Source organism: Vidua chalybeata, chromosome 5, assembly GCF_026979565.1.
Source record: "Vidua chalybeata isolate OUT-0048 chromosome 5, bVidCha1 merged haplotype, whole genome shotgun sequence".
NCBI classification, from domain to species: Eukaryota; Metazoa; Chordata; class Aves; order Passeriformes; family Viduidae; genus Vidua; species Vidua chalybeata.
This window is the reverse complement of record NC_071534.1, coordinates 46,147,174-46,171,543: the sequence shown is the minus strand read 5'-3', so window position 1 is coordinate 46,171,543 and position 24,370 is coordinate 46,147,174. Positions and strand designations below refer to the sequence as shown.

Sequence of the window (24,370 nt, the reverse complement as noted above, 5' to 3'; positions counted from 1 at the left end):
TAGATACGCTAACAGTACTTGTACATACCATATGGTACTTAGGTAGTGTCTGTATTGGATTTGTAGTTTAAATGTCCTAATGAAGAGTCTAATTTCTCAGAAGCCTTTCCAACAAGCAAAAAATAAGCTAACTAATAATAATAATAACTAATAATAACTAATATTTTTCCTCCTAAGCTTTGGAACACCCTATTACATGTAAAATATTTTTTAGATTACAAATTGTACCACTCACAATCTGGGAAGATAGCCATTCTAATGGAAAGAATACCAACCTCTTGGTTTTTCCTTTTGCAAAATAATACACTTGCTGTTAAGATTAATCAGAAAAGAGTTGTAATCAGTTAAACAGAGAACTGTAATGATTACAGGTGAAAGGAAGTACATTAATATTGCCTTAGATTAGAAGAAGAATTAAATGAGGTGGAGCTAGACACTGGCTTCAGTATAGCTAGAGGGGCCAATGAAAAGACCAAACAGACCCAACAGATGAGTAGAAGCCCCTAGAATTGGTTTAGTATGGCAAATAATCTTTGGGTTTTGAGAGGGATGAAGATCATTTGCTTTTCTTGGTTTATGAAAACAATTATTGTTTAAAATCTGAAAATACTGATTAATTGTGGGTGTAGCACTATCCTTTGTAAGATAGAATGAAAATCTACTGAAGTACTGAAAGAAAAATTAAGCAAGTCAGACTGACTTTTGGACACCTTGTTCTGTTTGTTTTTTTGATAGGTGAAATGAGGAATGATTTATATATCACTGTAGAAAGAGGAGAATTTGAGAAAGGAGGGAAAAGTGTGGCCAGAAATGTGGAAGTGACAATGCATGTGGTGGACAGCAGTGGTCAAATTTTAAAGGTATCTTTGTTTTATGTTTTTCCTTGCTGTAGTTATTTTTGATACATTTTTTCATATGTAAGTCTTTTTTTGTGGCACTGATTGAAGAATACAGAAATGCTTTGGAGAGGACATGTTTATCTTTTGCTGTCTTTAGGTAACCAAAATATTTCCACTTTGCTTAAAACATTTATAAAATGTCTATATAAAACCTTAATATATATTTGTTTTATTTCTATGATGAATCACATGATTGGGATAAACACATAAAATTGCCAACCAAATGATTCCATTAATATGCTGAAAAATGTTGAAGCAAGATCAAATTTGGGAAAATTCTGTATTTTCTAAGAATTCCTCTTAGAAATATGCAAAGATTTATGTTACACAGAAAAACTTGTCTTGATAATTTTGAATTTTTGTCTGATTTTAATAAATCAAGGATTCTTGCTGCAAAAGTCAGCACCATGTATCAGTAAAAAAAATAAATCAATGTTCCAATTTAATTTAATTTAATTTAATCCTGCTGTATGATGACAGCTTATAAACAGGCAATGGTTTAAATTTTAATTATTAATAGATGACTGTTTCTCAAAATTTTTCTGTACCAAAAAGATTTCTGTTCACATTCAAACTTTTCCTCACATATTTTTATATGATTTTTGCTTTGGTTTAAATTTGGAAGTAGTATTTTCATATGTTCTGCATGACTTCATGGGCTGTGGGGTAACACAATGAAGAAAAGCTACAAAAATAGCCTGGCTCAAATTGTGTGTTTGTGTATCTGAAGTGAAATTGTGCATATTGATCCATGGCATCCAATATAGATACATTTTTTATATATACACATAAGTGTGAGTGTGTATATATTAAACAAAAACATGATATTGAGATTATAACTGCAAAAGCTACACCTTACCTTTCCCACAGAGAATTAATAGATATCCCTGAGTCAGGACTTTGCACAAATCCATTTGTCTACCTTGCTATGGAGAGTCAGTCATGGGTGCTGTAAAGGCAGCCAACATTTTGCTTCTTCCTGGTCACAGAATCCACATTTATTTTCTAATGCTGGGACGTATCACTGATAGTGCCAGGGTTACAGGCTTATTTCAGATGACTGAAGACCTTGAGCCTGGGCTGTTCTGGTCTCAGTTCCATACTTTGTTTTGCTGGGGCATAACATTGGCAGGACCATGTTGTGTCATGGGAATCCACAACATCCTGATCACCCAATTATTACGTGAATAATTCTTGCCATTTATAATTCTCTAATTGCAAATATAAAAAAAAGTGCTACTGTTTTTGAGGGTTATAAGATACTGAACATTGTACCACATTTGGCATTTATGATATGAATGTAAACATTAAATAGTCTTCCTTGGAAGATTTGTCCTTGCTGACATTTTACCAGTGAACTAATCTATCCTTAATCATATTTTTTCTTCATTAGGATTTTATCTCATTTGGCTCCGGAGAGCCACCAGCCAGCGAGTACCATTCTTTTGTGCTTTATCATAACAATGGCCCCAGATGGGCTGAGTTGCTGAAACTTCCTATTCCTGTGGATAAGTTCAGAGGAGCTCACATCCGCTGTGAATTCCGGCACTGTTCCAGTGAGTGATGCTCATGACTTCTGCTAGTCCTCCCCTTACGGCTGCAGTCAGCACACGAGTTTCTGTAACACCTCAAGGACAAGACAGATGCATGAACTTTCTCTGTAATGCTTTCCTTACTTACAAAATTCTAAAATTTTTCAAACATTATGAAACATTTTAGAGATTATTTTGAGGTAAAAACTGCTGACTGGTTCCACATTCTGCATTCCAAGGCATGAGAGACAGGTTTCACAGAGGAGGATAAACTTCTATATGTTGCTAAGATTGCATATTTGGTGGCTTACATTATTTGTTGTTAATATATACTAAATTATTTCAGAATACTCCCTTCTGATTTAATTAGGAGATTAAAAAGGAGACGATGTACAAATTAGAACAGCAGTTCAAGATAATCTTCATCTGACTAGCTGCAGCTCCAGTATACTTTCTTATGTTGCATTGTATACATTTTTTTGTCTAAAAAGTATGCTGTTGTCTTTAACTACTGCTATTTATATATGCATTTCAGCAAAAGAAAAGGGTGAGAAGAAGTTGTTTGGCTTTTCTTTCGTGCCCCTGATGCAGGAAAATGGGAGGACTCTGCCAGATGGCACCCATGAGCTAATTGTACACAAGGTAATTTGAGTTAGCTGTCATTAGTCGTAATGATTCCACTGGAACCTACTTTAAATGCCCAGAGACATTAAATTGAGAAAGTCTTTATTGATTATCAAATGAGTGATAATCTTGTCACCATTAAAATATCAATTGCTGATTGTTTAATATTCACTTTCCTAAAAGGTGACTATTCCTATAAACTGCAATTGAATCTAGGTATGTGGTTCAGTGCATTGGTTTTCCTAAGTCTTACCATTATATCACATTGTGTTATAATGAATTTCACAAAGATAAGTTATTTTAACTTCGTGGAATTCTCTTTCCACATGTAAGAGTTGTCACTTTGTTCAGAGGATTTTGTTCCCCCAGATAAAGTTTAATTTATCTGAAAACTAAAATATGAAAATTTGCAGCTATTAATTTAATGTAACTTGTGCAAATTTGTTAAATTTGAATGTCAGTGTATGATGCTATGTTCTAAAACCAAAGTTGCAACAGGCATAGTGGAAATTCTTCAGTTTCTGACAGAGAAACAATGATTCATATAATTTAGAGATTTAGTCAATTGTTTTGTGCAGTACAGTTATTTTAACTGGTTTGTTTCCACAGTGTGAAGAAAATGCAAACCTTCAGGATTCTGGTCGCTACCTCAAACTCCCCTTTTCAAAGGGAATATCCCTAGGAAATAACAGCCAAGCAGTAAAAACCACTAAAGAGTCCTTCTGGATTACATCCTTTCTCTGCTCCACCAAACTCACACAAAATGGTAGGTTATGTTTATTTAAAACATGATGAGCTGAAATGAGTGTGATAGCTAGTTTTTTTCCATGCCAAGCAAGCATGGATGCACTCAAAAATAGCTTATGTTCTATCTATTTTGTGAACTGGTTTTCTTCATTATTTTTTTATATCCAGATGGAAACAAATGGATGATGATAAACCACTGTTTTTAAGTAGTTTAAGAATGCTTTTTAGATGACCATGGTATTGGAATCAAATGCAGCACTTCTGGAATCAACTATCAAAACCCAGCTGCTTTATAAAACCTCTTAATCTGTGTGTTGTAGATTGTTTATGAAACACTATTGTCAGCTTTAGGCTGTAGCAGTTTGTTTCTAATTAGGCATATGTTGCTTTTTTGTTTCTCTTCAAACCAACAAACATTTATTACTACTTAAAACAGTCTTATACATTGGCTATAAGGAGCAGCAGATTTAAATACATGTGTTTACACTCTCTACCAGTGCTCTGTGTAAAGTTCTTAACTAATGTTATGTATGAAGCTCTTGAGGTTCTTGTTTACCTGCCATAACTGAACTACTTGCAGCTAAAACAAAAAACTGTGGAACAGATTTCCAAAAATTTTTTAATATTGTGTATTTGCTTGGTAATACACAATACACTTCTGACCATTCTTTGATAGAGCCACAATTTTATATTATTACTTTGATCTCTCTTCTGTGTGAATATCTGTGACTTAACCCATCTTCTGTATATGATGAAAAAATTGCTAACTGCTTGCAAATTGGTTATAGATGTTTAAAAAAAACTAGAGCAGCTTTTTAAATTGAAATAGTGCTCTTAATTTTCACCCTTTAATAGCAAGTGTGCAAAATAGAAGTGTGCAACCAGTAAGTGGCTTGTTTCCTTGCACACACCCATTTTGTATTTTCATAGCAATTACTTTAGTAATGAAAGTTACTCAATGAAAGATTTTCCTGAAGGTAGTTAATAAGGAATCAGAGACTAAATTTGCTTCAGTTAAAGGCGTTGATTTAGGAAATTACATTAATCTACTGGTACTTACACATGCATAAAAGTTCTGCCTGGGACTTACAAGTGTCTCACTGATAAATAGTTGCCCTGTTGTCTGGGGTTCTAATACTAATTTTTATTTACAGTACAGGAGTTATTTTGTACTTATTGTAAATAGATGTGTGACATAGGGCATAAAATTTCCTCCTATTTTTAACCATATTCTGAGTAAGAGGGTGTAGAATATCTGAATAATATTGATCCCCTTTTCAGCTCTGAAAGAGTTAACAATTATTTCAGCAGTACTTCAGAGGGTGGAAATATTTTCAATAGACAGGCTCATATTTTCTCCAAGGATCTTCTTTGGGAAGTTCATCTTGGTGAGTTTCCAAATCCCCATTCTTTTGAACAAAAATTTGCCAAAATCTATTGCATGCTCAGAAAATGAACATAGAGCAAAGCATGTGGATATTTGGTCATGTGAGCATTACTTCAGTTATCCCTGAGAGAATGTAGCTTATGTATTAAAAAATACAGGATTAAAAAGATCTGTTTAAAAGAACTTTTTTAGTAAACATTTGTATTGGTATTTTTGAAATTTGCTGGTTATTTTTTAATTTGTTTTTAAGTTTGGAGATTTTTCTGAATGTCTCAGAGATTCACCCATTGTTTACAAACAACAATGTCCAGTCTGAAAATGAATTGAAAATTATTCTGTTGTCTGGCTATGGGGTGAAGGACCCCAAACCCAGACTTGTAAAGGGTGTGACTGAATTAGGCTGCAGCTTTACTTGCTTGCTGGGAAATTTTACTCAGCTGTCATTCTCTCATTGATTGTTCCCACATGCCATCAGCTCTCATGCATATTAAAATTATGGGGATTGGGGGACAGAGGCTGACTCCTAGTTGTTGGGATCCATAACTTCCTTACCCTGGGTACTTTGGAGAGGTTATTAGGATTATTTCCAAACAATTTTTAGAGACCTCCTAACCGGGGGTGTCTGTGCGTTCATCATGGCTAAGAATGCATCCTTATCTAATTTTTCTGCTATTTAGTTTTTCCTTCTCTTTTCCTTTTGATCCTGGATAGTTAATCAGTTAATATTAGCAAAAAGTATACTAGCTTTTATCTATTATATTCTTAGTAGTTATTTTTCATTACTCTATAAAACCCTAAAAGAGCAAGTGAGAAAACAGTATTTTTCTACCGAGTAGTTACCAAAACAGCATGGCAGACATGTAATCCTTCGAGCTGCATTAAAAAAAACAAAACAGTCTTAGTTTTTGACATATAGTAGAGATCGCTGGCTGCAAGAGAGTCAGGATCCTTCCAGTAAGTCTGAATATTTTAGCTGTTGGCATCCACTTGTTTCTCAGCACTGATTGGGGCATCCCTGGTTCAGCTGCTCAGCAGCAGAGCAACATGCCATACAGCATGGCAGACATGTAATCCTTCGAGCTGCATTAAAAAAAACAAAAAAACAAAAAACCAAAACAACAGTGAATCAGTAAAACAAAAGTAGCACTGGGCAGATTTCCAAATAGCTCTAGTTTGGAGGAAGTGTTGGTGACCACAGAAGTAGCCTGTTGGGAGAGACATGCTGACTGCCAGTTCTGAAATTCAGTCTTTTCCTCCTGAAGTGTAGTTGTGTCATAACAAGCCAATTTCTGATGTCTCGGGACTTATATGAGTGAGATGGAAAATCATCCCAAACCACTTCTTTAAACTCATGATTCTAAACTTTCTATTAAACCTAGTTCTTTGGATTTAAATTACATGCTTTTAGAAGGATGTGTTTTATTTGGTAGGGATAATGGGTCAGGTGTAGTCTATTTTAAATATACAGGCCTTGATTATTTTGAAGATAATGCATTGGAAATATTTTTATTCTTCAGCAAAATTACTCATCACCAGTGACTTTTTCCCTTTTCCAAAACTACGCTTTCCTAGTGGGCCTATTTCTGGGGACAATTTTATATTCTCATATCTCTTACTACACTGCTATGTCAGATTTTCTATTCATGTCATTTATGCTTGGGCTGTTTGCTAATGTTATCTTAGAATGTCTTTCCTCCTTAGCACTTCCCTTGAAATAAGTCCTTTGAAGTGAGTGTCTTACATTTGCTTTCTTTTTCTTTTTAAATCCCCCAACAAATCCCTAATATTGAGTGTTAACTATTTTCTACTAAGTTCCTCCAGCAAATCTGTAAAGAAATGTTTTTCCTGCTCTGAACTCACAGTTTCAGCTAATCTTGCTACTCGTCAGCTTGAGCTGAGGCTTAAAGTGTGGAAGTATATTTAATTATCCAAAAGACAAATGTATTTCACTGGATTTGTAAATCTTGTTTCTTAAAAATTCCTGACAGAAAGAATAATAAGAGCTATCATTTGTCCTTGATCTTTGGGATGTGTCTCTGATGCATGTGTGGGACTCTTCATCACTCAGTGCGACTCAAGGATCTCTTTTTTCCATGCCAGCACAGCTTGAAGTAAAACAAAATTGTAACACAAAAATTCATCAAAACAATCTGTGTCCATCAAAAGCAATTAAGGCAGCAAAATATTTGTGGAATCTTATGTTGGTCGTTTGCCATTAACATCTATGGCAAAATTTGAATATAGGTGGAGATTTATTTGATGTTAATAAAGTAAAAATTATTACTTCATTTTTTGTGGGATAAAGGAACTTCCTTGGAGCAAACCAGGAAAGAGATGACACAAAGATGGGTCTTGTTCAAGTATTACTTGAGTGTGAAAACAGTCTGTGGTAAAAGTAGCCAAAAATATGCTGAACCAAGAGGAAAACTTACTATTAACTTCTTACTTCAATAACTACTGAGAACACCTCAGAAGCCCTGGTTCCTTCTAACACAGTGCAGGGCAGTGATCAGCTAGACTGTAGCTTAGCTTAAACTGATGGAAGGGTTGGATGGTGATTAAGGTTTTCTGCTTCAAACCACTAGGCATTGAGAATTTCTGAAAAGCTGGTCAGTGAAGCGTGGCAGTAGTAAACTGAAATATAAAAGGGATTTGGAATTTATTTAATTTAACAGTCAAAAATATGTGTAGCTTTTACTGAATACAGCTTGAAAGGAGCTCTGCAGATGTGTCTCAGTTCAGCAAGGAAAAACTGCTGAAAAACCAAGCCAAGTTTGCAAAACTATTTTAGGATATTGAATGGTATGGAACAAGAAATTCTCAAGCTCATAAAAAGGTGGGCTTTTTAGTACATCTGTGAAGCAATAACATGTGTTCAAAGACTATTAAACGTAGAACTTACATTTAAGATATGTGGATGAGCAGGTACATTCATTGGGCCATCCGTCCATGATGAATTTTATGCAAGTATTTACAAGAAATCATGGATGAAAAAATCAACATGTAACTAATTCAGATGTGCTGTAAGATGAGTTTGTCAAAGACAAATCATGCCAGAATAAACTTCTTAATCTTTCTTTTCAAAATTCTTTTATTTACTATCAAGAGGAAATGCAGCAGTTCAACAATGCAGCACATAAGAAAACATACAGATTAGAAATAAGAATTTTCAACCAAGGCAAATAAAAGTTAAAATGGCAGTGGAAAGCTGCACTATAGTGGAAGAAATTTCCCTCTGGAGCAGATGGAAAATGCTACTAGATTACTAGATATGAAGAAATCTCTGGGATTTACCTCTGTTTTAAAGGACTGGAAGGGTGTGGAGATGAGAGCAACTTCCCTAAAGTCTGAGACAATTTTCTGCTAATATGTTCTTGAAAGGTCTCATCACTGGAGAGGGACAAAATCAAAATATGATACAGCAAAACATTGTAACTTTGATTTAAATAATTAATATGAAAGAATAGAAATTAGATTGACTCTAATGGTAGAAAAGGTAGGATATGCTAGTGGAGACTCATAGAGATTCTTCTTTATCCTGGGAGCTGAATAGTGTTAAACAGGAGAAGCATCTTAATGGTGACATAAAATATGTTTATCTAAAAGACACTCAAGTTCTAGAACATAATTGGCAGGTGTTTACAAGAGATGTATGAGTATGCTAATGATATAGAAAATGATGTAATCTTATCTGTAATGTAGTTATCATTTTGGTTAAGAAAGCTGAAGGATAAGTAATTAAAACTTGAGGAAGTTTGGACATACCTAGTATTTTTTAGCTCAGAATAGTTTATTTTCCAGAAGAGATTTTTTACTTGTTAGTCAAGTGAGATCTTAGAGGCATCGTATTTGATCTCTAAAAAGACATAGAAATATGAATGCTTCAAATACATTCAAGCTAGTAATTAGGAGATATTTTTCTAGGTTTCAGAGAGTAACCTGGAAGGCATCCTTCAATGGGATGAGAGAGGAAAAAATAATAGCTTTATTTAAGGTACTATCTGAATGAGATTGCATGATAGAGTGGCCACAGGAGAGTGATTTTAGTGACCCGGTACCATGTTCTTATGTTTGTATTTCATTCCAATTATGGAATGGAATGAAAATGTGTTCTTGGGAAGATCATATTGTAGCAAATCTGAAAGTGTTTTCTTTTGTTTTAACGATGCCAAATTTTGCTGAGTGGACTGTAATAGTAAAATCTGAAATATGAAATACTGCTTTGCTTCCAACTTTAATCTTGCATTTTGTTTTTGCAGGAGATATGCTTGACCTTCTGAAGTGGAGAACCCACCCAGACAAAATTGCAGGTTGCCTCTCAAAATTAAAAGAAATTGATGGTTCAGAAATAGTGAAGGTATATACCTTTTCATACTTTTAGATGATATGACGGAAATAATGTATTTCTGTGTATCTTTTTAATAACACTCTTATTCTCTCCCATCAGTTTCTTCAAGATACACTAGACACTTTATTTGGGATTTTAGATGAAAATTCTCAAAAATATGGATCAAAAGTATTTGATTGCTTGGTAAGTTTCATTTTGTGATCATGCTTAACACTGTCTAAAAGCCAAGTAAAACAAAAAAAAAGTGTTGGGTATTTTTCTTTCTCTCACATTTAGGTTCACATAATAAATTTGCTGCAGGACAGCAAGTTTCACCACTTTAAACCAGTAATGGACACTTACATTGAAAGTCATTTTGCAGGAGCACTTGCATACAGGTGAAGTCTGTACTTTTTTTATCTGACTTAATACTGACAATAATTACTAAACTAATTCCCTGTTAAAATCATTCTACTGCATATTTAATGCTGGTATTATTGGCCAGTCATCAGAGATCTATTAGGTGCTCCTCGGCAGACTTAAAACTAAGTGTACTATTGAGTCTGTGATGATCAGTGAAATCAAGTAATCTTTTATATGACAACTATTGGTTTGCATTTTATGTGCAAAGTTAACCCTTCTCCCACGTCTGTGTTGTAATACTTTCTGATGTGCTATTATAGAGATCTTATAAAAGTACTGAAATGGCATATTGATCGAGTCACTGAGGTGGAGCTTCATGATCACATACAGGAAGTACTAAAGGTAATGAAATTATTGAAGACAAGTATATATTTGAATGATGTTTTCATACAGTACACACAGGTTTAACACAGGGAATGAAGCAGAATATATATAAATGATGGAACAGTAGTACTCATTCTAGGGAGCTGCAGACTTTCAGTGCAGTCAGTTTATTCATTATTCTCTTCTGTAAGTAAATTGACCATTGAAGCTCACTACCATTAGTCTGTGGAGCTCTATGTTCCTTACTGAATGGGGCAAAGGAAGCAAATATAGATTACACTGATGGTAATAACATCCACTGCATGAATCTAAATGCTGACCTAATGGTTCAGTCCTGACACCAGGGAATTCTACTGATTGTAGTGGTTGCGATTGTTCCTTTTGCCCTAGTTTGTACAATCAGAAAAGCATAACATGCCATCAGGCTGAGTTATACAACACAATAATCCCATTTGGGACACATGCTACAATTTGGAAATAAAATACCAGTGTGGTACCTTTCTGTGTTTTTCTGTGCTGCTGTGAACTTTGATGTCTTGCCAGTAAGAGAGGGCAGTATTTTGAATTTGCATTCCAACCATTTTGCAACTTAATTTAAGTTTTTTTTGGATGAGGAGAGGGTGGGAGGAGAAAGTAGTGTTGAGTTTTTGCTTGTTTGTTTTGTTTTTTTTTTTGTTTTTTTTTTTAAATTAAAATGTTGTTAGTGTTGCAATAGAGAGATTTACCAAAATTACCTAATGGGCTCAGACTCTTTTTTGTATTTGAATGATATAATCATTGCACGTGTTCTGTTTGGAGATAAGCGTGTTCATTTTTGTGAGTTGTCTGATTTTGGCATTTATAGGCACAGGAATATATCTTTAAATACATAGTTCAATCTCGAAGATTATTCTCTATTGCTACCGGTGGACAAAATGAGGAGGAATTTCGCTGCTGTATTCAGGAGCTCCTTATGTCAGTACGCTTTTTCCTGTCTCAAGAGAGCAAAGGAACTAGTGCTTTATCCCAGCTACAAGTAAGTTTTATGGCTTGTTGTCATTTTCAACATCCAGTATAAAAAATGTATGCCTGTTCAGAAAGAAAACGTATTTTTGCTAGAGCACAGTGGCATTTTTAACTTTCCATCTTACAGTGTGAAATTTTCATACCAGCACCTTCTAAATATGCTTGGAATAGATAATCCTAAACCTGGTATTTTATTTTGAATTATAATAATTATGTTGATGGATACAAATAAATCCGTTTCTCTGTTTTGGTCTTTTTACTGCTCAGTTTAACCACACTGACACTGAAGAATTCGAGCCATACAAAAGACTACTATCAGAGTTTTCATGCTTTACAGAAAATTTTTAAGTCTTGATGAACCATATGGTTTAATACTCAGATGATACCTTTATTTCATTTGAGACTACAAAAATGGGCTCGTGCTGAAGTGTTGTAGCAAAACACACAGGAGACAGCACTCTACATTAAATGCTCATAAATATACCATCCTTTTCCCACGTTTCTGTAAACAGAGATGGTTAAGATCCTGTTAAGAATTAATGTTTTCAAAATTTCTGTAGAAAACTGTTCCACCAAGAAAATGGCAAATCAGAGAGAACAGAGCTAGAAAGGTAGCTCTTCCATCTCATATCATGTAAGCAGCTGGAGTCAAAAGACAACAAAAGAATACAAACAACCACATTTAGAATTCTTTTTCAGAATTTTAAACTCATGTTAGCCTGTTCACCAGTGTGAGTGTGTAAGTAGCTTTTCACAATCAGCAGGATTTAGAGAAGAAGAAGGGAAAGTCAGTTTTAGCTTCTTTTCTCTGGCATTGTTCTTCTTATTTTTACAGTGTTTTGTTTTCATATTCATCAATGACGTTCTAAACCATTTTAAGGATTGTTGAAGGGAACCAAGACTGCCAGTACTGCCTCACTCCAAAATAAAAATGTTCAGTATTTGAAAAATGGATGATACAGAGACTGTTACATTACTTACCTTAAAACAAAGGAAACCAAACCACACAAATATTTTTTGTATCGTATCAGCTAGATTCTGCCATCCTTTTAAAAATTTTCTCTCATGGAGATGTAAGTGTGTTTAAAGAATAAATATTTTTGTTCTGAGTTGAACTTCCACTTTGTCCTGGGAGAAATGAACAATCATTAGATATTACTTGAAGGAAATAGTAACAAATGTAAGTCCATTAATGAATGTGAGGCTAGTCATTCTGAAAAAAGACCATTTTTAAAGCTATTACCTACCCTGGAAGCCAGGCATTTCTCTAGAGTTACTTAAATTTCTAAAGTTTATTAAATTCTATAAATGTCAAAACTGTTCTGACTGTCCATTTTTACCCTGTCGCTCTAGGCTGTGTTTCTCAGCTCATTCCCATCAGTGTACTCAGAACTTCTGAAGCTCTTTGATGTGAGAGAAGTGGCAAATTTGGTTCACGATGCTTTGGGCAGCTTGCCAACAATCATGCATGGGGATGAGTCCCTTCAAGCTGTTAAGCTGCAGAGTATTGGGAAAACTGTGGAGAGTCACCTGTACACTAACCCAGGTAAGGTTACTCTGGGCTGCCTGCAAATGAGGAGCTCAGACTGTGTGCTTTGTACCTTGGCCAGCAGGTGCTGAAGGGAATAGTGTTCAATTTTTCCAAGCAGGCTGAAGCTTTGACCATCTGTTTAGTAATTGAAATTAATCACCCTTCTGAAAGTAATCTTTAAAATACACTAGACCTAAGAAAGTATGTCTCTGCAGAGGTTTTACCACTATATGGAAATTAGGGAGGAAGGGTGTGCTATGTATTAAATGCTAATGTTGCATAGGAAAGTCACAAGGATTGCCCAGAGTCTAAGATTTCTCTCTTTCTAATTATGCCAAGCACATACTTGAAAATATCTGTGTCATGATTTTTTTCTTGTCTTTCTGTATAATATTTGTAAAGGGCAAATATTAGCATTTAAAGCAGTCAGCTAATTTGACTTCCTGCATAGAAGAAAAATTAGGACAGTGACTGATGGCTCAGAGTTCTTATTATTGCACCATTGCTTACAGTCATTAATTTTTCTATATCCAGTGGCTGACACTGCAGCTGATGTTTACCAGGAAAAAGAATAACCTCAGACAAATATTCTCCAATCTTTCTCACCTAGTCTTTGGCGAATCCAGAGGTGAATGAGCCAGCTCTTCTGTTCTGTAATACCACTACATCAGCTAAACAGATCAAGACAGAGGGGTATTTAGATTCTGGGCTTATAAGGAATATATCTAAAGCTGTGATATATGTAGTGGTTGTTTCAATAACTGGCATTATTGCCTCCCAAGTCATTTTAAGTTGCTTTTTGCTAGTCTATTTGGTCTGGTAAAACAGAGTTTCTGATAATTTTATAAAGCTTTTGCAAAAATGGGATAGTTGAAACAGTTGAATGAGGATGCTCAGTTTTGCCTGAGATGCCTCTGGTCATGTTGTGTGTAAAACGAGTTGGCTATTTGCAACTGTTGCTACATGTAGATTTTTGGTCTTCAAAATGCAGTTCATGATGCTGCACTTATGTGTAAGCAGTGCACAGAGTAGATGGCGCCTCGGGTGAGGTGCCAAATGCTGTGTGGGCTCATCAGGAAGCTATCTAGTGTCGCCCTGGTTATCAAGAGTTTTCTAAAGCCTTCTGAGTTTACATTCTTGTAGAGAACTTTCTCACACAACTTTCTGTAAACAACCTATTGTTTTGCATTCTTTCATAGAGGCGGAGAAATTTGATGTACAGGTAGTTTGTCCAGTGTCGTTGGAGAGGTAGCACGTTCACCCTCCAATCCACTGGCATCTTTTGAGAACTATAAAAGAATGGAGTCAGAAAAAAATAAATTAGTCTCTTCATCGTGACCGAGGCTGTGGTACGTTGTTTTTGCTTGTGTCATCTGGTGACAATCTAGAGTGAAGCAAGAAGAAATACCTTGGCACAGGGCTGCTCCTGGTTTCTTCTGACCTTCTGGACTGAGGGATTTGAGTTGTAGCTGCAAGACAGGACCTGTGGCCCAAACAATAATGCTCATACACAAAATATGTGAAAGAGCTACTATTACTGCTCTGTGATAGCTGTGGAGTTGAGTAGTGATTGGATTGAGCTTTCTATCACCTGCTTGCCAGCACAGTACCCCAACCATAGAATCACAGGCTGGTTTACACAATGAACACTTCATCTTGTCTCTTGATTATGGATTGCCAGATAGTCAAGAATTCAATACATGTAAGGCCTAAGAGAATGCAGGGAAAAGGAGCCATCCCCTGTAATCCAGGGGCTAAGTCTTTTTTATACAAATAGAAAAGTCACGCTTTATTGCTTCAACTGAAGGCATTAGCTCTGTTTTTTTCATCCAGCAGGAATCAATAAGCAGATTTAGCAGTGAGGATCAGAAGATGGCACTTTTCTAACCACAGGTTTGCACATTGGCAGTTGCCCTGCCCAGTTACCCTTTGACCCTAGAAGTCTTGCAGTGGATGGGTCAGTGGCAGCTGTGCACACTTGACATCTCAGAACACCGGGGACAACACTTGGCTAAGCCAGACTCTGAGGCAGAGAAAAAGAATATGCTGCCTTGGTTTCACTGAGAAACTCTTGCCCCAGTTGTGGCACTACAGGCACATAGGAACTCTCAGGGTAGTCCTGATGAAAACCTGCTGAGGTTCTTGCAGAAATAAGCAGTCACTGGAGAGAGGCTATTTATTGCCCAGTGTTGGGTTTCTGTACCACTGGTTTTCGATGATGACTGATTGATGGTCATTTGCTTACTGCCTTACAGCCTTTGTTTATTATTTTCTTTAGTAGGAAGATATAGAGGTACAACTGAATAAATAATAAGCATTAAACACCCATTTAAAAAGAGCAGGCAAGCTTTTATTTCAAAAATAAGAATATCCTTAAATAGTGTGTACAAATGGGTTTGTCCATATGATTTGTCTTTTATTATACAGATGACTAGACAATGAAAACAAGGGGATAGTAAAGCATAACAAGGTTAGTGCTGTGTTTCAGTAAGTGAAAGAAACATTAAACAAATAAAATCTCAGAATAAATATATCTTCTTCTTCCTCATAGAAAAAATAGAGGAAATAATTAAGAGGGGGAGAAAAGTGTTTATAGAAAGTGTAACCCACAAACCATACCTGCTTGGCAAAATTGTTTTAAAAGAGTAATTTTCAAACGAGAGAAATCAATTTTTAGCATATAGTCACATTAATGAACATAGGAGGTAGATTAATATATTTCTTTAATGCAACTTATAATCATTAAAATTTGAATAGAGGAAATTATTCAAGTACATTTCTATGGGAATATAATTTCTTAATTATGGAAAAGATTTTAAAACAACAACAAAATGAAAACAGGTAATATCCTTCCATTTATTAAGTTCTGAATAGGTGTATAAAGTGTTACCACAAGTGTAAGTTGCTCTTAAAAGGGTTCTTCCCATTTAATATTGTCTTTAATTTTAATAAAAAGAAGCAGAAATGAGTAGCATTTTAAGTATGTTCTTGCACAATTTTCAGCAAATTCAGGCCTGCAAATAACACCAAAGAGCTGTGTTTAGAAAATGAAAGAATGGAAAGGCAAATTATTTTCTGTAGAAGTCAATAGTCTGAGTTGCTCATACTCAGTAGGAGTGAGAAATCTGGAAAAGTAAAAATTCTGAAAGAAATCTGAAAATACTGCTGCTGGTCTGTAAAGTAGAACCTTTTTGTAGAATAACTTAAGTTCCTGCTGAAGTCTGTCATAATCTTGGCATATAAATGGATCCTGTCACATGGCAGGAACACTAGAGCCTAATTTCTCATTGTTATGGATACAGGCATTACTGTTCTACTTTTTTTTTATTAATTTTGGATGACAGTTCAATAAATACTTAAAATTTCTTTTATATGTAGTATATTCCACACAGTGGTGTTTTTCTTCATCTGTGATATAGTGACTTCCAGCATATTGTTTACTCTTCAAACATTTGCTTATGATTGTGAAGTAAAAGCTTCTGCTTATCAAAAATTTTGTTAAACCTAGCAAAAGCTTCTGCTTATCAGAAATAGTTTTGGACTGAAGACATATTTTATAGCTGTATTAAAATTAAATTACTCTATGAGAAGCTCCTATTCATGAAATTTTTCATTTTTTCCAGATTCGCGATGCATTCTTCTTCCAGTAGTTTTACATCATCTCCACACGCATTTACAAGAGCAGAAGGACCTTATAATGTGTGCCCGTATCCTTAGCAACATATTTTGTCTCATCAAGAAGAACAGCTCAGTGAGTAAACACCATGTCACATCCCCTTGAACTTCTTTATATGGCTCAGTGACATTTAATGACACAAGCTGGACCTTGCCCTAGAGCATTTTAGAGTTCTCTGTGTAATGTGTCTGCATAAACATGTAATTTTGATTTTTACATGATCCTTTTCTTTCCATTCATGAGCATTTTAATTGTATCACATAGTGTTCTGACAAGCTTTTGCACTTCTTGAGTGTTGTGTTGGAAAGAAAGAAATGTCTACTTTCTTTTAGGGGCGTTTTTTATTGTGGGCTGTGTATTCTTAGTGGACACAGGGCTGATCTAGATAAAGAGATTGATATGAGTATTGCAAGGGAGATTGCACTTGGTTGCTAGTTAATAAACTTGGTAGCCAGTTTCTAATGTTTGTGAATTAATGTGTGAAAGCTACATATGAGAGCTCACTTAGACAGGTGTATTGCAAATGGGAAGGTGATTATAGGTTCTGACAGACAGCAGGATATAAAGCAATTAAAAACAAGCATTGCCTGTAATTAGTGCAATACATGCATGTCAAGGCCAGCATACATTACCTTGTAATGCATTAGTGAGAACTCCTTTATGTGCTTCTTTGTTTCATACCACTTTCAGCAATTAAAGTTGCTCCATCAATGATTTGATAAGGATGTGGCTTGCACCTTTGGCACTGTAACAACAGCTTTTTCTTACAACAGTATTTCTTCCAGCTGCTCCTGGATAAGTATAAAATCTCATCACAAGACAAAGTGCTAAAGCAAAGCTGTGGTTTTGGCCTGGGAGAAATCCTTGCATATCTGGTCTCAATTTCAGGAGATCTTCCATTTGGAGTCATCAAACCAGAGATGTGCACAATTACAAGTGGATATCTACATAAATGTTCAGGATATGCAGCTACTGTTTTTAGTATTCTTTGAGTAATTGAGACTATTAACAACTTTGTGACTTTGACATGTTTTTTTGGTACATCGGTACAGAATTTCAGTTCTGCTATTATAATCAAGATGATTTGGAGACTGAGGGAACAAGTGAATTTGCAGTAAGGCAGCTTTGAAAATTAAGGCCGTTGCTCAGTCCAAAAGTAGTTTGTAGTAGTAAAGAGAAGAGTCCTCATGGTGGATGCAGTTCCTAAATATACTATGTACTGTCTGCTTTCATAAGAAGCCAGTTTAACAGTTCTTTGATGCTAGATGAAGTGACACTCTGACATGGCTTGACACTAGATTCAACTTAAGTCCAAAAAGGAATTTTGAGTTTTGTTACAAATCATATGCTGTAGGGTGTCTAGGAAGCAAAATAAAAGAAAAAAGCCAAATCACTCCTACACCTCAATATCAGCAAAGTTGATCTATTTGTTTGTCAGAGTTTTAGCTTAGTTGTGTGCATTTGATTATCAAATGTTTCTGTGAAGAAGGGTCATGTTAAACAATGGATAAAATGCTCAGATTAAGATGGTGGTTTCTGCTGCTGCGGAGACTTAAAACAGTCTTGAAGCAGGGAAAACATATTTCCATCTGAATTAAAAAGGAGAAGTAACTCCAACTTGACTTTATCAAGTGTTTTCCTGCTGGTAACTGAGGTATTCATGGTCTGTTTTAGCAGTGAACACTTTGATTTCTTTGTTTTGATGTTGTGTACAAGCAGTTGTGGGCTCACATAAATGACTAATTTGTTTGTGCTACTCAGCTGCTGGGAAGCAGCTTAGCTGGGCCTTATTGATGAAGCATGTCCTGAAGGTTGAGCACCATCTGCTTATTTCTGGTGATAATTTCAAAGTGTAAAATAGGATTTTACTTTTTGGATTTTAAGCCTTTCTTGGCAATTTCCTCAGAAGATATATGAATGTTACCTATAAAAATCTTGCCCAGAAAATTTTTATATATTACTTACTGCTTTCCTCTAAATGCCAAGTGGAAATAGAGCTATGGCAATTTGATTAACATGTACATATTCAAAGTCATCCCTGTAACTGTCCTCTGTGATGTAATTAATGGAAAACTATTAGGAAAAAAAAATGAATAGAATTAAACTATATCTGAATTAGACAATAGTCCTTGTTTCTTGAATGTAGCATTCATAGTGAAACTGTAATTAGTTTCTAAAACTACATCAAAGGAATTATTCTTGTGGTCGTATTTCTATTTTAAAATCTTAACTGTTTTATTCATTATTTAAGGAAAAATCAGTCCTGGAAGAAATTGATGTGATTGTAAACAGTCTGCTAGATGTTCTATTAAGGACCATACTAGAGATCACCAGCCGACCACAGCCATCGGGCTCTGCTATGCGCCTCCAGTTTCAAGACGTGACTGTAAGTTTCCTGCAGTGAGAGAGCTCACAATTGTCACTGGTTGGACTACTAGATTTATGAATATATTGTCTTTGTATTGTAATTCACAGTGTTAGACTTTGTGTATAAATGAGAGAATGAGGAGGACAATGAATCCTTCCTTGCATTCTACTAATTTCTAGTGGAAATAGTAATTTTTTTTCATTAAGTTTTTTTATAGATTGTTACCAAAAAAACCCAAAACAAAGCAAAAAACAAGCCCAAAAGATAACATTTCTTTTGAGACTTTTAAGTTAGTAATTATTTCAGTATGTTCCTTTTGTTTGTAATATAATAGCTTTCTGAAACTCTCCTTCAGTTTGAATTCCTGAAAATAGAAGCATATCAATCAATAATAGTTCCTAAAATGCATACGTTTTTTCATGATGAAACAACTCTAAAGATGCCTGCAGAATCTGTGATAACTTGTACTAATCTAAATTTATTACTTGAGAAGCATTTTGTTGTTCTCTGGTCTGAGCATTTGAGCTTTGTTTTTGTCACATGAAGCTGAGCATACAGGATAGATTTAGAAGATTAGCAAATGATGTTTTGGTGAGCCTGCTATAACAACTCATGGAAATTAGAAGGTTGAAATACAGGCATTTATGGAAAAGTCTGTGATGAGCATTGATCAAAAAAAAAAAATGAAGTGTTATTTTGCTTTGTTTGCAGCAAGGTTTTCACTTTGCTTTTCAAGGGCAAATTGGTTCTAATATAGCCAGAGATGTCACCCCAAGAAGGTGTGAGGAGTCAGCATTTAGTGCAGAAAACATACTATGCTGAGTGATTTACCATCTCATTATACATTTATTACCTAATTGCTCAGTGTTTACACTGTAACAGTTTTTGCTAATGAATAGAGGGTTGCTTTTCAAACCAGAATTTCCTCTGAGATCAAACATTTCAAAAGCATTTAATAGCTGCAGAAAAAAAAAATGTTGCTGGGATTTTTTTTTGCTTCTTTTCTCTTTTTCTTTAGACCCACAGAGAGCAAACTATATATGGAGTATTTTATGGAGCTGACCAAGCTCTGTAATAAGTTAACATCATGCTTAATCACTGTGGTTCAACAGCAATATACATCTAAGAGTTTGGGAGATTTTTTTCTTTAAATTACAAAATTGCAAATGTATGCCATGTGGCATATCAGGCCACCACAAGAGAATCTAAGCTGAAGAAAGGGTGGTAATGTTAAACTGTTAGTGTAGTAAAGCTCTGATTTTATTGGCTTGTTTTGAGATATCCCCTTGCTTGCAGATTAAGTTGTCATTAAACACCATGACAGCCTAAGTCTTTTAGACCATCAAAAAATTAGACTCAGAAAGTGCTTTCAAGTTGCAAAATTTTCTTTTATGCATCAGAAAAGCCATTGCAGGATCCCAAAGAATACTTAATGTGGAAGTGACTCACAGCACAGCATAAGGCAATTATATACATTTATGTAGAAATATCATGCAGTACGGGCTTCTGGCAGCACATGGAGCCAGATTCTTGGAACTATTTGTAGAGCACGTATGATAAAGTACTCAATGTGAGTACAGCAGTAGAGTCTGTTCCAGTATGTTGCCATTATTTCAAACTGCATGTGTCATAAAAAATTCTTTGTGAGATGTACCACGGGGGCACACTTAATAAAATTCTCCCATAGTTTTGAATGAGACATAGTCTTCCTTGTGGAAGTAGTCCCAAACCTATCTGAGTGTGGTTTCCTAGGCCCATGTGTCACTGTTTTTCTTCACCAAGAAACAGCATCAGATCAGGCAGCACTGGGCTTTGTGCTGCCATGACTCCACCATTTCTTTCAAGCAGCTTTGACAGCTGGATACCATTTAATTTTCAGTCAGCAGTCTTGTTTCATGGTAACCTGCAAAGTGGGTGTGATGCTTTAAACTGAGCATGAAGCAGACACGGCTCCAGGGTGACAGTATTGCAGATGTTGCATTGGCAAACATGGAATTAAATGCAATGGTGAAAGTGAAATTTCTACTTTGGTTTGTTGCTGAATTAGACCTTTGGACTTCCTTAAGAAAAAATGCATTCCCATTTGCATGTAAAGGATTGGCAGAAAGCAGTCCAATTAAAGTGAACTTTAATTGATTTCACATCTTGAATGTTCAGTCCCTCAGAACCTAAATTAACTGCAATTTAATTGAAAGCTCCATGGTTTTTAATAATCGTGCTCCTGAAATAAGATACAAAAAAATTACTTAAGGAATCTACTAAGTTATTTTATTATACTGCTTGGCTTGACTTTTGACATTGTAATTGGACCCTAAATGTTTTTTTGCAAGATTGTTATGTGTGTGGAATTTGCTTTTGTACATGATTTGAAAGTTAATCTGTAGCCAACACTGGCAGAAATCCTACAACATACAACGCATTGAGTTCAACAAATGAAGCTGAATGTGCATAGCTATTTTAAAAACCAGCTTGTATAGCTACCTACATTCAAATTAAAAGCTCAAATTTAGAAGTCAGTTAACAATTAGTTAAAGTTGATACTTTTATAACACTAATCTGTCTGTCAACTATAATAGTACAGCTCTCTGTTATAGGTTGTGATTTTTAAAATACTACTATATAAGTTGAAACAAATGTAGGAACATAGAAGAAAGGACTAAAAAGGACTGCTTAAAATGCCTAGGCAGGGAAGGAATTTTGTCACTCAAGTAGCAATTTGGTATACAGATACTTACAAGACAGCAGCTGTAACCTTTATGTTTATGCCCAGAGCATGAATATTAACAGATTTTGTAGCCTTAGGATATTGTTTTGAGATTTTGATTCTATGTTTCTATGAATGCTATGCTTACTGTAAAACAAGGGGAAGTAAGAAATTTAGAATAATTACTTCAGTGTAGAAGTATCACCATGTTGCCATGTGAGTGAAAGCCATCACCTCACACATGATCAAGTGTACCAGGTATAATCACAAATGAATTAGGCTTCCCAACGTAAAATCTAGAACAGCTATTCCTGTGAAAACATACTACTTCTTTTTAATCTTATTTTCTGTTTTTAATGAAGGATGGAGGGAAATCCTCCCAGAATTTCACTTGGTGAACTAATGAAAGACACAGTTTTAAATTACTGCTATCACCTGTTCTCTCAGTCTCATTCTCCATCCCCGGTACAGGCAAAAATATATTTCCCATTTTTTAGCAAGCTTGTGAGATTTCAGAATTGCTCTTTCTAAGGTTTGGGATTCAAACCAGACCTTTGACTCTTCCCTGTCCTCATCAATTCTGCAGTCAGACCTGACTGATACCATTCAGTGATTTTAGCCAGTCCAGAAGTGAATAAGCAGACAGGAAAGGGTGAATGGGAGAACCTATTCCTTCCTATGATATCTTGGTTGGTTGCTCACTGACATACCCAGTGTAGTTCTCTGCTCTTTCAATGAGAAATTCTTCTGGAAGCCCAAAGAAATTTCTGATCAAAGCATTTTCGAAATTTGTTCAGTCCTAAAAATGAGTTTTCTCTTTGACAAATCTGGGGTGACAGAATGTTTTTAATAATTCCTAGCTAATTTGATTAATTTCTTCCCTAAAGGAAAACAATAGCATTCTTCTCAGAATTCTTGCAAAATATGTTTGTTTATATTTGTTTCAAGGCTGACTTGACTAAAGAGGTTGTAATTTTAGCAATTTAAGTAATTTGCTTAAAAACAGATACAAGGAAAACAAATCACAAATAAAAATTTTACTGGTTTAGCCCTTCTGGAACTACTTAAAATTGACTTCTCTAAGCAAATAAACTCCATTTAGGGAAAATTATTTCCTTAAATGGGAAGGAAGTGCAATCAATGTATTTTCACAAAATGTGGAGTTGAAGCTTAATTGTAAATTAATTTCCCTTGCATTTGTTAATTATTTTCAAGTGCTTATAATATGAGTTTAAGCTCAAGTGCTGAAAACATAATATTTTTCCTCTTGGCTTATCTGAACAGGGGGAATTTGTCTCCTGTTTACTGTCACTCTTGCGACAAATGACTGATAGACATTATCAACAGCTTCTTGATAGCTTCAACACAAAGGAAGATCTGAGGGTGAGTAACAGAATTGTTTCCACTTACTTAGGCCTTTTTAATATCTTTTTTATTAATCTCCCTTTAAGATATCCCTGTGCTTTGATGAATCACTTCAGTATTTGAATGCAATGTGTTTTACAGATTAGCTAAGTATTGCACAGCTTTTCTTGGGAATTTGAGTCTACTCTCACAATGAGGCAAGGCTGTTACTGCTTCTACAATGACAGCAGAGAGAATATGGATGGAGGGAACTATAAATTTACTTTAAAACTTTAAAGCCATGAACTTATCTGCCAAACCTCTTTTTAAGGTTACGCTGCTCTTGTTTGATTCTTGCTGTCAGACAATTGGGAATTTTATATTTGGCCTATTATACTTGCTTTTTTTTTTTTTTTTTTCATTCATTAAATAATGTATGGCAATAGCAAACATGCACCTTGAGAAATGCATAATCAACTAACTTCATTTTTTTAGCTGTGCAGCACGTCCATTGGCAGGTGGATGTGTCAGACTTATATTGTCTGTCTGTTCGTTTCAGTCATAGAAAGGAGTAGCTGCGGAGGTCTTTTAAGGCAACTTCTACCAGTTTCATTAATTGAGTTATTGGGTTTGTGGAGTAAACCCAGTAACTCCACTGTTAAATTTTAAATTTAATTTTTAATTTTTAATTCCATTATGGAGGAGGGGCAGGATTAAAAAAAACATATTGTTCAAGATTTCCTGCATAAATGTATACACTAAGATTTCTACTCTACTGGACCCTGGAAAGTTATATAGTATCAAATTTGATCCACACAAAAAATGTTGAGTAATCATTTATACACATTATTCAGCCAATAATCATGTCCTAATGTGATAATATATTTTAGGCATTACTCCTTAATTGTCATTTCATTTACTTAAGTGCTGCCCTGGAAAGAGGAGTCTAGTCATGGTGCAACTTCATATGTACTTAAATTCCTGATAGCTGCTTAGAGCCGAAGAGATCATATCATTTGTGAGTGCCTTTTCTTTGAGTGAGGTGGTCATATAGAGCTTGACAGATAGGAAATGCTGTTAAGAAGTTATCATAAATCAAGACCACTACCTAGGAGTTGTATAGGGTGAATGATTTTTATATAAGCATACAGCATCTATTTTCATCTAGCACAGTTGCTATCCTTAGGCAATTTTTAGTAAATATTGTGGGACCTAGGCATTTTTTAGTGGACATATTTTACCTTTTGTGTGAGTTCTGAACAGGTATTCCTAGAGATTTAAGGCTTTATTTCTGTTTGATATATCTGTGAAATACGGTGTTGAGTTTATTCAGGCTTTTCTTCCTTCTAGAATATGAAAAATCTCTGGAATTAATGCTTGAATGGTGTTTGATTTAACACATTTAAATTCCCCCCACGCACATACCCTACTATTACGCAGAGACATATGGCAAGCAGCTGTAGCTGGTGCCATCAGCTA

The 24,370-nt window shown here is 35.2% G+C and overlaps 1 protein-coding gene across 1 annotated transcript in view; it reads left to right on the top strand.

Annotated features, from left to right (window-relative positions):
* The window catches only part of DOCK4 (dedicator of cytokinesis 4), a 218,982-nt gene that overhangs the window by 138,580 nt on the left and 56,032 nt on the right, over positions 1-24,370 (top strand). Inside the window, exons 14-26 of the mRNA XM_053942036.1 lie at positions 736-860; positions 2,293-2,455; positions 2,967-3,073; positions 3,665-3,821; positions 9,449-9,546; positions 9,637-9,720; positions 9,814-9,914; positions 10,200-10,281; positions 11,108-11,278; positions 12,622-12,814; positions 16,423-16,550; positions 18,727-18,861; positions 22,832-22,930. Coding sequence (XP_053798011.1) covers positions 736-860; positions 2,293-2,455; positions 2,967-3,073; positions 3,665-3,821; positions 9,449-9,546; positions 9,637-9,720; positions 9,814-9,914; positions 10,200-10,281; positions 11,108-11,278; positions 12,622-12,814; positions 16,423-16,550; positions 18,727-18,861; positions 22,832-22,930 — 1,643 coding nt within the window. The remainder of the gene's footprint in view (positions 1-735; positions 861-2,292; positions 2,456-2,966; positions 3,074-3,664; positions 3,822-9,448; positions 9,547-9,636; positions 9,721-9,813; positions 9,915-10,199; positions 10,282-11,107; positions 11,279-12,621; positions 12,815-16,422; positions 16,551-18,726; positions 18,862-22,831; positions 22,931-24,370) is intronic.